At 45.3% G+C, this 14,302-nt stretch overlaps 1 protein-coding gene across 2 annotated transcripts in view; it reads left to right on the top strand.

Moving 5' to 3' along the window:
- Positions 1 to 13,850, top strand: part of lepr (leptin receptor) — a 164,290-nt gene extending 150,440 nt beyond the window's left edge. For both annotated transcript variants that reach the window (XM_078561288.1, XM_078561287.1), the window contains exons 18-19: positions 9,313 to 9,388; positions 11,656 to 13,850. In XM_078561288.1, coding sequence (XP_078417414.1) covers positions 9,313 to 9,388; positions 11,656 to 12,528 — 949 coding nt within the window. In that variant the 3' untranslated portion in view covers positions 12,529 to 13,850. The remainder of the gene's footprint in view (positions 1 to 9,312; positions 9,389 to 11,655) is intronic.
- The last annotated feature ends 452 nt before the right edge of the window (positions 13,851 to 14,302 follow it).

The following is a 14,302-nucleotide window of genomic DNA, read 5'->3' as shown; positions in this document are numbered from 1 at the left end:
AGATCATTGAACCTTTTATGGCACTGCACCCATGTGAGCGGCACAACATCATGGCCGCTGACCTGGGCTACCGCCTCAGCCCATGCCTTCTTGGTGATGTGCAGTGGCCTCCTCTTGCCATCCCTGGGTATCGAGATGCCCCATCTGGCACTGACCTCCTCCACAAGAATCCCAGGCACTCATCCAAGAACCAGGGGGATGAGTGCCCAGTGGAATTGCCCTCCTGCCTGGCATGCCCAGCAGGTGCAGATGTCATTGCTATTCCACACAAATTTTCTTCCTCGAGCTGGACAGCTCCCCCTGTGCCCCCTGGCAGCCTTCAGGGAGCTGCCCCTGCTGCTTTTGAATCTCCCACTGGGGCGCCATTGGACCCAGCACCCAACAGATTCCTGCCCCCGCCTGGCCCTTCCAACCAGTGAAAAGATGCATTTCACACTGGGCGGACCTTAATTGACCACCCAGCATGAAATCACAATCTTGCCTGGGAGGGGATTCTACACCTACTTTTGGGTCCACTGACTTCGCACACATGCCAAGTGTGAAACTCAGGACCAGATTTATTTAATTGAATTTCTAACAGCTGCCATGTGGGATTTGAACCCATGTCTCCATAGTATTAGCCTGGGCCTCTGGTTGGGTTACTAGTCCAGTTACTAGACATTACCAGAATGCCACCGTCTCCCCCAAGGTGTTCAAATTGTTAAAGCTCAGGCTTTTGCTAGATTTTGGAACCTCTCATATGTAACAATACTTTTGAACCATGTTTTAAACATGGTAATGAGGGGACCAACATTTTTGAAAGCAGCCAGTATTTTTCCAAAAGACAAGCTAACCATTAAAGCACACATCACTGAAGACTCAATGAATTTTCCAAAAAGAACATGAAATTACAGGTGTGAACACAGCACAAGAGATAGGAGCAGGAGTAGACCATTGAGTCTGTTCTGCTATTCAGTATGATCATGGCTTCAACTCCACTTTCCCACTCAATCGCCATATCCCTTAATTACCTAAGAGACCAACAATCTGTCTATTCCAGCCTTAAATATAGTTAATGTTAGAGCATCTACAGCCCTCTGGAGTAGAGAATTCCAAAGATTCACAGCCCTTAGAATGAAGAAATTTCTCCTCATCTTAGACCTAAATGTTAGATTCCTTCCCCTGAGACTTTGCTCCTGTTTTCTCGATTTCCCAGCCAGTGGAAACAACTTCTGTGTCCACCCTGTGAAGCCCCTTCAGAATCTTAATAAAAGTGAAATATTGCGGATGGCAGCAATCTGAAATGAAAACAGAAAGTGCTGGAAATACTCAGCGCTTCTAGCAGCATCTGTGGAGAGAAAAACAGTTAACATTTCAAGTCGAATATGACTTTTCTTCAGAACTGAAGGAGGGTAAAACGTGATTGGTTCTATGCCGTCAAAAGTGGGATGGGGAGGAAGAACAAAATGGAAGGTCTGCGGTAGAGTAGAGGGCAGGAGAAATTAAATGTTAAAGATGTCATGGGAAAAAGGCAAAGGGAGTTGTAATGCATGTAGTAAAGAAACAAAGCATTTGTCCATCGTGAGTATAAATGCCTGAATAATGACCAGCTCTGTCCAAGGGCAAAAACATGAAAAACAAGATTCAAGCCGACACTTGGCAAAAAAAAAGAATCAAAATGGGGGACAGAGTTCATGGTCTGAACTGTTGAACTCAACATTGAATCCAGAAGGCTGTAAAGTACCTCATCAGAAGATGAGATGCTGTTCCTCGAGCTTTTTGTTGAGCTTCACTGGAATACTGCAGTAGGCCAAGGACGGAAATGTGAGCGAGAGAGTAATGTGGTGAATTAAAGTGGAAAGCAACTGGAAGCTAGGGCTCATGCTTGCAAACTGAGTGGAGGTGTTCCGCAAAGTGGCCACCCGATCTGTGTTTGGTCTCCCTAATGTGGAGGAGACCGCATTGTGAGCATTGAATACAGAATACTATGCTGAAAGAAATCCAAGTAAATCACTGCTTCACCTGCAAGGAGTGTTTGGGGCCTTAGATGGTGATGGGAGAGGACGTAGAAGGGCTGGTGTTACACCCTTTACAATTGCATGGGAAGGTGCTGTGGGAAGGAGCAAGGTGTTGGGGGTAATTGAGGAGTGAACCAGGGCGTCGAGGGAATGGTCCCTTTGGAATGCCAATAGGGGAGGAGAAGATATGTTTGGTAGTGACATCATGCTGGAAGTGCCGGAAATGGTGTAGGATGATCCTTTGAATGTGAAGGTTGGTGGGGTCACAAGTGGGGACAAGAGGGACCCTACCACGGTCCTGGGAGGGAGGGGAAGGGGTGAGAGCAGAAATGTGGAAAATGGGTTAGACACAGTTGAGAACCCTGTCAATTACAGTTGAGAGTGGAGGGGCAATCTTCAGTTGAGGGAAAAGAAAGACATATCAGAAGTGTTGTTGTGGAAGGTTGCATCATCAGAACAGATACGATGGAGATGGAGAAACTGGGAGAATGGAATAGGGTCCTTACAGGAGGCAGGTTCTGAGGAAATATAGTCGAGGTAACTGTGGGAGTTGGTGGGCTGTAATGAATATTAGTAGACAGTCCATCCCTAGAAATGGAGACAGAGAAGCTGAGGAAGGGAAGGGAAATATCAGAGATGAACCATGTGAAGGTGAGAGACAGTTGGAAATTGGGAGAAAAGTTGATTACGTTTTCCAGTTCTAGGTGAGAGCGGGAACCAGCACTGATCTCAGTCATCGATGCACTGGAAAAAGAGATGGGGAGGAGGACTGAGTAGGACTGGAACAAGGAATGTTCCAATAACCCACATAAAGACAGACATAACAAGGACCCTGCTGGTACTCATAGCAACACCTTTTTTTGGAGGAAGTGAGACGAGTTAAAGGAGAAATTGTTCAGTGAGAGAACAGGTTCAGCCAGGCGGAGAAGGGTGGTAGTGGATGGAGACTGGTTAGGCCTCTGTTCAAGGAAGAAATAGAGATCCCTCAGGCTGTTCTGGTGGGGGATGGAGTAGAGAGATAGGATGTCCATGGTAAAGAGGAGGCAGTTCAGGCCAGGAAATTGGAAATTGTTGAAATGACATAGGGCATCAGGAAAGTCATGGATGTAAGTGGGAAGAGTTTGGGTAAGGGAAAACAAATGGAGTCAAGATAGGAAGAAATAAATTCATTATGACGGGAACAGGCTGAAATGGGTCTACCAGGACAGTACTGTTTGTGGAATTTGGAAAGGAGGTAGAAGCGAGCTGTTTTGAGTTGGGGGAGTATGAGGTGGTAAGCCAGGGAAAGATCTCCAGAGGAGATGAGGTCAGTGACAATCCTGGAAACAATTGCTTGATGTTTGGTAGTAGGGTCTTGGTCCAGGAGGAAGTAGGAAGAAGTGTCTGAGAGTTGGTGTTCAGCCTTTGCATGGTAGAAATCAGTATGCCAGACAACAACCTCATCATCCTTGTCAGTGGGTTTGATTCCGTTCAGAATTTTGTTTCAATGAGATCACCTCTCATTCTTCTAAACTCCAGAGAATATAGGCCCAGTTTACTCAGCCTCTCATCACAGGACAACCTTCTCAGGGGACCAATCCCAGGGACCAATCTAGTAAACCTTTGCTGTGCTGCCTCCAATGCAAGTACATTCTTCCTTAAATATGGAGACTAAAACTGCATGCAATAATTCAGGTGTGGTCTCACCAAAGCTCTGTACAATTATAGCAAGACCTTTTTATTCCTGTACTCCCCCTGCATTAAAGGCCAACATAATTTGCCTCCTTAATTGCTTTGTGACCCAGAGGGGTGCTGCCCAGGGTGGTGGTAGAGGGGAAGGATGATGGACCCAAGAGTGGAAAAGGGGTATGCTGGCATTGGAAGTGGGTAGGGGGAGCAATGACAGGCAGAGGGAGACCGAGGGGCAGGAAGCTGGAGCTCGACAGGGGAAACTGAAATGCAGGCACACAATGGGGTGGATGGGATTCCACATGTATGAATGGGAGGAGCTGTACGCAGACTCCGGAATAGGAAAGGGAGAGTGTGTGTTTGTGTGGCATAAGAGGGGTGGGTTACACACTGACTTATGAAAGTGGGTGGGCGGGAAAGGAAGCCAGTGTTGTATTCAGTCATGAGGGCACTGGGGAACTCACTGAAAGTTAGAGTGCTTAGTCTGAGAACAACATGTAGGAGTGAGAGAGTTGACACAGTCCTGGAGTTCACAGTCAGGAGTAAGAGAGCGGAGACAGCCCTGGGGTGCAGCAGGCCATGCCACAGGGCTAGGTAATCCCGCTCCAGGGAGCCTTTGTGCTCAGTTGGGATTAGGCATAGCTTGGTGTGCAGGGGATTTTCACAGTCGGTGTCCATGAGCTTGTCTAGCACTTTGTTGGGCTGAAGATGGGATGGTCATGGTTATTGGAAGCATCTCCAGCCTCTATTTGGGGAAAACATAATAAGGAGTATATTCAAAGCTCTCTTGCGAAGGAGGGGCGTACTCCTCTGAAGGTGACCGTGCACACGTCCTCTAGATGGAGAGGGGTAAGGCCCAAATGGGGAATGGGCATGTCAAGAGTGATGGGTTCGGCGGGGAGGGTTGGAATGTTGACCACAACAACAATGGGATCCAGTATTACAGGGGGAGGCTGGGGAATAACAGGAGGGAGCTCTAGCTGCATATCGTGAGGTTCCAGGTAAATTGGAAGGACTGAAACACTGTCAGGGGAGGGTCGAAGCTGGTCTCAAAATAAAAGTGAAGAACCACCATCTTGCATAGATAAAGTAATGGTGCAGTTTGAAATCGAAACTAGAAACTAATCTGCAAGGGAAGGGACAGAGGCAATGTGGGAGGAGCACACTGCTGGACTAAGGAGCCCTTTCAAGGGGCACTCTCAAATTTCTTAGAGGCACAAGATAGAAAGTGAGTCAGCTCAGAACAAATAGGAAGACCTCCATGAGAAGGTTGCCTTTTGAACTGCCTTTTGCTGCATTGTAACAGGGGACTCAGGAATCACTGGCTTCACATAACAGGTGCTCCCTTTCAACGTTAACACACAGGAATGTGAAAGTTGGGAACGCAGGCAACCACTGAGGAGGTGCAGCTGCTGCATATATGCCATATTATCAATGAAAGACTCTCAAGTGCTTTCTTCAATTGGCATACATAACGGGCCAAAGGGCATCCAATCATTAATAATGAGCATGTTATTTTTAATTAGTATGCCAGATTTGAGATTGAAAGATTGAGTTTGGTAAGGTGGCGCATGTCATTCAAACCTTCTCTGACCTCTGTGGGACTGAGGTGTTAAGTCTCCAGGATGGCATCTTGTCACCTCCATTGTATGGGCCTATCCTACTGATTCTCATGTTGTTGCTGGGGCTCCCCTGGACCCTGGAACTCAGATGGGGCCTTCCCCTGAAGCTGCCCTTGGCAGTACCTGTCCCTTCTTCTCCTCCTCCTCCATCCTATCAGAACTCTCAAGAAGGCAGCAGCATTCTCCATTATTGTTTTGTCCTTTTCTCAGTGAACTGATAGATTAATGAATAGCCCACAATCGCAAATGATAAGTCACTGTAATGGTCTCGAGTGGCTTCTGCCCTACTAGCCTTGTTGCTGATGCAGCCTTGTATCTGAGACGCAAATGGACAGATAGAGGCTACCATGGTGCCATCAAGGAGGTCACAAATGCCCTCTGCATGCTCTGACATCAATATGTCAGGTTTACACTTGATAAAGATATCCAGGCTGCTAGATTTAATGGGTTTGCAGCTATCTTAGGTTTCCCTAAAGTGCAGGGTGCAATCGACTGCACCCATGTGGCTTTGAGGGCTCCATGACATTGGCCCCTGATGTTCATCAACCAGAAGGCATTGCACTCCATCAATGTTCAATTGGTGTGCGATTATCAGAAACACATAATGCACGTTTGTGCCATGTACCCTGGGCATTTCAATGACTCATACATGCTGAATCACTCCCAGGTGTCTCACATTTTCGAAGCTCTCACCGAGTACAGGGATGGCTGCTTGGGGATGAGGGGTACCTGCTCAAATGGTGGCTCATGGCACCCTTGCATCGGCCTTAGAGTGCCTCGGAGGATAGTTAACAACGAAATGCATTGCTCCATACGATCCATAATCACACAGACTATGGGCATCCTGAAGATGTGCTTCTGATGTTTAGGCCACTCAGGTTGGGCTCTGCAGTACACTCCAGATAGGGCCTCCTGCATAATCGTTGTATGTTGTGCCTTTCACAACCAGGTGCTTCAAAGGGGTGGTCCCTTGCCAGAGGGAGAAATGGAGGAGGATGAGAAGCAAAGGGACAGGAATCTGAAGAGGGAGATTAGGGTTAGCTTCCACGTGACAATGACATCGAGGAAGCACAACGTTGAAGATGTGCCCTTGCCACTTTCATTGCCACCAGATTCCAGGAGGAGTAAAGTGAAGGCAGTGGTGTATGGTCAAATTCCTCCTGTCCCTTAATGCCATTCCATTGCATTGAAAGTGAATTTCAGCCAGTCAAATTGAGAGCAAGTTCAGCATTTGGACTTGCACCATCAAACCTCATGATTCACCAGGCCATGATCTCTGAAAAAGGTCAGTGGTGCACTTTGTATGCATGCGCTCTGGGAAGTGAAAGCTGATACAACAGCGAGAACGCTGTATCAAAGAATTTGATGCATTTGTTGCCACATTAATTAGAAACTACAGCGGCCAATGAGATGAGAACATGGTTGGGGATATCATCCTTTCAACCAGATCTTGTCCTTTGGCACTATTAGAGGAGACACAACTCCAGCTAATCCTTCAAGGCTGCGGAGCTGGGCTCACACAATGGTGTGTCGCAAGCAAAAAGGGTTATAAATCCTTTTAGCACGCACTTCCGATAAAGATTTTGACACATCTCCCTGACATCACCATAAACTATCTTCATTGAGGCTGACCATGTGAATGATAATCTCACAAAGGGAGACTATCACTGAGTGGAAGGATGGCTCACCCTCGCAGTAAGAGGACACATATATCAATAATCACAACGCCTTCAGCTGACCAAAGCATTCTCATTAACATCAAATGTATTAACAGAAGTGCAAGATTTCTACAGTAGTTGCACACTCGTGACTCAGAAGTGATTTCAATATTTCTTAATTTTTCTAACCCTACGACTGCCTGGGTGCAGTCCCTACACCTGCAGCAGAGATGGAGGCAGCCTGCTGATTGCTATGTCCTGATGTCTATGATGACATTGGCAGGTATCTTCTGGTGGCCCGAGGCCTGGAGGGCCCCGGCCTGATGTCTCCTGCCCAGGGGCAGATGCACCCTCCTTGGCTTGAGCAGCTGGAGTGGATGGACTCACAGGCAGAGGGGATTTGTAGTGACTGAACACCCTTGGAGTGTCCTGTGTGGAGGACCCCAGGGTGTCTGACTGATGCTCATCCTCCCTGTGGGTGCCTGAGGGCCCCACCCTGACTCCTTAAGGAGAAGGGGCACCTGGAAGGAGGTCAAGGTGCCCCACACCCCCCCACTCGCCTAGCCACTGATGGATATTATCAATGTCTGCAGCCAAGGAGTCCACGATTGAGCACAAATCCGACAAAAGTTGCTGGACTAAGGTTCCCATGGCGGTTGCCATCCTTCTCATGGTCACCTCGAGGCACTCGCATGTCAGAGCCACGACAGCAGACAGAATGCAGATGGACTCTTCCATCCTTCGCTGTAGTCTGCTGAGTTACTCTCATATCTCTGTCTGACATTCGGCCGCATGTCGTTGCATCTCCAGCATTGTCTTGGCAGCTGCTCGCAGACGCTCATAATATGACTCGGACTCAGCAGAACCCTGATCTCCAGCAGTCCTCCAAGTTCCAGAGACCCGAGATGTCACTGCCTCCGACTGCTGTGGAGACCTGTCAGTGAGGCGTTCTCCAGAAGGTAACCTCAAGCCCAATCTAGAACTATGACCCACCGAGGTGTGTGTCTCTGTGCTGGTGGAGGGTGCGCGCGAGCACAGCGACATGTCTTCTTTGGAGGCTTCCTCAGTTTCCTCCTCTAAGGTGGTCTGGGGCCTGGGGCTTATGTTGGCCCTCCCCCCCGTGCCTAGACCTGCTGGTACTTATAAGGGAGAGAAGATAGATTTAGTTCGTGAGCAGCCATAACACAAAATTTCGTGTCACTCACTGTGAATGTCAGGATCTGATCAACTCTGAGGTCTCATCTGTACTAGGTTGCTGGGATAAGCAGACCACCTCCCCCTCCACCACAGGAGCAATTCCCTATCCTCCCCAGCCAGCTTAGTGGCATCCTCCTCGAATGTAGTGAAGGGTATGATGTTGGCCGCCCCTCCTCTAGTCTGGGATCTTTCCCTTCTGTTGTGGGCAAGTTTGGACTGCATGAAGACAAAAGAAAGGAATATGATGAGAATGGATAGAACTGAGGTTGGGAAACATGCATGCCCCCTGTGTGTGGAGAGCCCTCCCCAGAAAGGGCTGAGGATGGAGTTTGTCCAGCATGGTAGATTAAAAGGTTGGTGATGTGAAAGTATCTGTGAGGCAGTCAATGCTGATATTTGTCCCTTGTTAATGTGTGAGATCCCTGAAGAGTGTAGCCCTTTGAGTACAAGATGCCATGATGAGAGTGTGAGATTGGAGGGAGCTGAAGGTTGACTTACCCTGGTGGAGCGGATGAGATCATTCATCCCCTCCCTGCACTGGGTAGCTTTTGAGATGGGATGGCCAGTCGGGCTGACCTGGCTTGGTGTGGCCTCCCAGGCCAGAGAGGTGAGGCTGGTGTGCTTCTTGGAGCCACCCCTGGGGTAGATGACATTTCGGTGTTGCCGTACTCCTCTTATCAATGCCTGAAGGGCACTGTGGCAGAAACTGGGTGCAGCCATCTTTTTGTTGGCAGCCATCTCTGTGGGTCTCCTGGAGACAACTGGGCTAGAGAGAGTGAAATATGTGTGCTCGGGTGGCATTTAAATATGGCGCCCAGACCTTTGACTCCGTTAGGTGTATGAATCAGTTCATGACCCACCATGTGACTTGGAGAAATACTTGCCTGTACATAATTGACAATTCCAAGCGTGGAATTGGGCACGAATTCGCGGCATTCCGACCAGCGGAAAACGTATCGTGGAACCCACTCGCCACGGCACTTTGTTTCAAAAACGGAAAATCCCACCGTATGTGTGCTTCCTCCTTTATTGGACAACTTGAATCAATTGTAGTTGCAACATAAAAACAGATTCTCGTTCATTACTTCTGCTTAGATTGTTACATCAAAAGTTTTAAGAATTTGTATCTGAGGTGTGATGAAATTAATAGCTACCATTCTTTGCATTCAGAATAAGAAATCTTGTCTGGAAAGAGATCCCTAATCCTAACAAATGCTCTTGGGCTCAAGGAATTGACTTTAAAAAGGTGGGTTTTTTTACTTTTTATGTTCTTTGAATTTTTATGTAAACATAATAAATAATGAACACTTGAAACTGATTACAGAAATTAATGCTTACCTGAGACTGATTAAATTGAGATTAATGCATTCTTGAGAATGATTGTGTAGAGATTAGTAAGCATTTATTGCACTGAGAGTAATTGTTAACAGGGAATGCTTACACAGAAAGAATAAATTTTTGGTGATTATGTAGGCACTAATGCGTACCTGATGGTGATTATGATGGAATAATTTAATTGATGAGTTAAGACAGTTTAGATGTAGCATAACATATCTGGAATTGATTAAAAGAAATTGTATAATAAAGGGAATTGGATCAAATAAATAGTGTAAACATTTTTATCATTGAATATAACATCTTCTCTCATAAAGATCTCTTAAATTGAAGCAACATTCTTGCACACATGAGCAATTCTACTTGTAACTTGTAATCTTTCTTTCAAATGATAAAAAAAATCAGTTGAAACCACATACTGTTCACCTTTGAGTGAGTGTTGGGTATTTGGCCTTGAAACTAGCCTGTAAGTGAATTTTAGTTATGTTAGAAATTAAATAAATGCTTCATTTTCAATCACCAACTAGTTTGATCCTTATCAAAATGAAAGAGAGTTGTTGGAAAAAGACCTTGCATCCATTTTGGTCTGAGTGCTGAGTACCTCACTAGATCAGCATTTCCAAGCCTGCTCCCCTGTCACCCCCACATTATCCAACAGTTGACTACAGAATAGCACACAATGGTTCCACAACTTAACCTCTAGATCTTGAGCCATCATTGTGACTCTCCAATTCATTAGAAACTAACCACAGATAATTCATCTGAAACTCCAAAGATCTACCAGAAAGAGGGAACTAGTCTGTTCGTTTTTCTTTAAATCAGTTATACAGATTGAAACTCCAGAAATTTGGCAACTTCACCTGCAGTGTGCTAACAGCCTGCACTCAAATAGGGAGGTCCGAGGAGCCTGGGATTTTGGGCATCAGATATCATTATCATGTAGAAGAATCAGCAATAGAAGCCCACACAGGTTTTTGCACTACTGTTCAGAAAAGTGATTGGGTAAGGGCCTTGAGGAAGAATGGCTGAGCCTTGGAGTGTGATCATGTGGCAGAGCTAGGAGTTCAGGACAAAACATTATAGAGTCTGCTGTATTGTTGGTTGGACCTTGGCATGAGATCAAAGGGTGAGTTAGGAGTTTGGGGCTAGGGGAGATTGGGGTGCACCTGAACGCCAGAGTCAGGAGTGAGTTCAAAAATCTCAGGACCAGAACGGCACTGATCAAGGTGAACACTAACCCTTTTTTCTCCCAGATGCAATCAACACTGCTGGCTAGCTCAAGGCAAGGCAAAGTTGCACCAGGAAGCAGAAGCAGGCATTTATTTGTATACGTTAACTGCCTAATGCCTGCTTCTGTTGTGAGTAAAGGACACTTCTTGTTTTGCCCTTACCAAATGGCACCTGGTGTGGTCTGCACCAGAGTTGTGTGCCATGGAGCAGATGCCATTTTGCATCTGTAGCAATGAAAGGCCTGACACCACAGAGCCAAATTTCTAGCCATATTTGTCTAAATAGCACTTTGTAGCAGGTTGCTGAGATAATTGCACTAAAGTTGCTTTTCCATGGATGGCATGGTACTGAGAGAGAGGTGTTCAAGTGGTGTTTCCCTCTCAGTGTTGTCTCTGTTTCAGCTTTTGGATACACTGGGGATCCAGTAGGAGGGAAGCCTGTATGTGTTTAGTTGCTATTTCTGATGGTAGCTTTCAGTACCTACATAAAGTTAAACACCACCAGAACATGCAATTCCCTCTTTTGCAATGGCAATGTGCTATTGGAAGTAGGAATTCTGCTCACTTTCCAACATGGTGCAGCATCAATGTAGAATCACCAATAAAAGTAATTTGTAAATGAAATATCCTTCCCATATGTACGAGAACCAGATACTTTAGCTGGTCTGTTCAATTATGGAATAGTTTTAATTTTATTTTAGTTTTTTCAGTTATTCTGATGCAAATCAGTGAGAACATGATGGTGGGAGATAAATAAAATATGACAGATAATATCTGATATACTACCCCAATGGAACATAATTAGTTTAAAAAAATGATACTGATGAATATTGGCCAACTAGTTGTAAAAACAAAATATATGGACCTCAGCACCAACTATAACTGATGTGTGTCCAACTTCAGTTTGTAAATCCTAAGGCTTTTACAAATCTTGTCTTTCATATTGCAGTCTGGTACTTTTGCAAGCTTTTTTGGGAAACACCATGAAGGGATGATGCCTGTTGTCCCACTCCTTGTAGAACCAGAAATATTTGCTATGGCCATCGTAGAAGAGATTACACAATTTAAAGAAGACAAAGGTGTAATTGCTGTGGATCCTGTAGATGAAATAGCTTCAGAGTTACATCCAGATATATCTACTGTTGATGCACTTTATGAAAATGAAGATTCACAGGATAAAATGGTAGGTGATGTGGAAACCACTTCTGCACAGAGCACAAGGCAATCGAACATTGAATATTCCAAGATTGCGATGGGTGTAGAAATAGATTCCGTCTGCAAAAAGCAAAAGTGCATGAACAGCTATTCAGATGAAGGCATGTATTCAGGTAATGAGACTGATACTTCAGGTAATGAAGGTAACAATCAATGGGAACTTGAAAACCAGGCTCTCTTGCAGCTAACACAGACTGATGAAACCAGGTCACATTCTATTAATACTTCAGAGGGCTTCTCTGAATCTCAGGACCAAGAAAACAAAGTCCTTCATAATGAAAATGGCCAAGAACTGGATTTTTGCTACTTGGGGCAGATTTCATTTGAGAACAATACAAAATGTGACACCACAGGACACAATGCTGAAGAGTTGCCATTTCTGGAAAATTGTTTGTCAGTGGAGTTTCAGGATCCATCTGAAACCTATTCAATATCCTACCTTGATTCATTGCTGAAATTCAGCCTTAATGAAAGTCATTCTCCTCAGATGGCTCTCAGATCATACATGCCTCAATTTCATACAAAAACATATCAGTGTTCAAAAACAACCGACACAGAAGACCAAATAACATCTAACCATCTTAAAGATTTGCCTGCAATTGACTGAAGTTTTTGTCTTTGTAAGAATTATATTGTATACCTTGTTTTGTGCACTCTCTTTAAATCCATTCCAAACCCAGTATGTATGTGTAGCTGAAGTACTGACCTTGCCCTGTGTGTTAAACACTTCATACTTGCATTCTTTTTAATTTGTGAAACTAGAAAGAGTGGTTAGACACAATTCAGCAAATTCATTAAAAGCCAGAGAAAATTAAATGACTCAGTAAATATTGGTGCAGTAAAGCCAAACTTCAAAACTTGCAGAAGGTAAGTTCCGTTGCTTCAAAAACATTAATTAAAGAGCAAAGTGCTTAGATCAGTCTTCATTTCAACATAAGATACAGGAAGGTAAAAGTGCATTATCAGTGGCAACTTTGGACTTTAGAGGAAAGTTCAGAAGAGGAACAGCAATAGAAGGATCAATAAATTCAGAGAGAAGAAAGATTGTGGTCGAGACGCTATCATAGTATTTCTTCCCTTAGTTATCTCAATGGTTCGAACAACATTAAGTCTAACCAAAATTAATGCAATGATAAATTTGCTGTTATTCCAACAGTGCATTACAGCCCTTAGAATTATGTATTTACATTATCATACAGTAACATAAATACTGATTATCTTTTTTGTCTTAACCATGTGGCCCACAAATGGAGGCTCGCTGTCCATGGACCAGTACCTTTTCATTCATAGAATTTTTTTTTTTATTCATTCATAGGATGTGGGCTTCGCTGGCTAGGCCAACATTTATTGCCCATCCCTGGTTGCCCTTGAGAAGGTGGTGGTGAGCTGCCTTCTTGAACCGCTGCAGCCCATGTGGTGTAGGTACACCCACAGTGCAGTTAGCAAGGGAGTTCAAGGATTTTGACCCAGTGACAGTGAAGGAATGGTGATATATTTCCAGGTCAGGATGGTGAGTAAAATGGAGGGGAACTTCCAGCTGGTGGTGATCCCGTCCATCTACTGCCCTTGCCCTTCTAGATGGTAGTGGTCGTGGGTTTGGAAGGTGCTGTCTAAGGAGCCTTGTTGAATTCCTGCAGTGCATCTTGTAGATGGTACACCATGCTGCTACTGTGTGTCGGTGGTAGAAGGAATGAATGTTTGTGGGTGTGGTGCCAATCAAGCAGGCTGCTTTGTCCTGGACAGTATCAAGCTTCTTAACCGTTGTTGGAGCTGCACTCATCCAGGCAAATGGGGAGTATTCCATCATACTCCTGACATGTGCCTTGTAGATGGTGGTGAGGCTTTGGGGAGCCAGGAGGTGAGCTGGTCATCGCACGATTCCTAGCCTCTGACCAGCTCTTGTGGCCACAGTATTTATATGGTTAGTCCAGTTCAGTTTCTGGTCAATGGTAACCCCCCAGGATGTTGATAGTGGGAGATTCAGTGATGGTAATGCCATTGAACATCAAGGGGTGATGGTTAGATCCTCTTTTGTTGGAAATGGTCATTGTCTGACACTTGTGTGGTGCGAATGTTACTTGCCACTTGTCAGCCCAAGCCTGGATATTATCCAGGTCTTGCTGCATTTCGATATGGGCTGCTTCAATATCTGAAGAGTCGCAAATGTTGCTGAACATTGTGCAATCATCAGCACCATCCCACTTCTGATCTTATGATGGAAGGAAAGTCATTGATGAAGCAGCTGAAGATGGTTGGGCCAAGGACACAATGTTGAGGAACACCTGCAGCGATGTCCAGGAGCTGAGATGACTGACCTCCACCAACCGCAACCATCTTCCTTTGTGCTAGTTATGACTCCAATCAGTGGAGAGTTTCCCCCC

This window comes from Cetorhinus maximus, chromosome 17 (assembly GCF_964194155.1).
Source record: "Cetorhinus maximus chromosome 17, sCetMax3.hap1.1, whole genome shotgun sequence".
Classification (NCBI taxonomy): Eukaryota; Metazoa; Chordata; class Chondrichthyes; order Lamniformes; family Cetorhinidae; genus Cetorhinus; species Cetorhinus maximus.
Note: the sequence above shows the minus strand (reverse complement) of the source record. Positions and strands in the feature narration are given on the sequence as shown.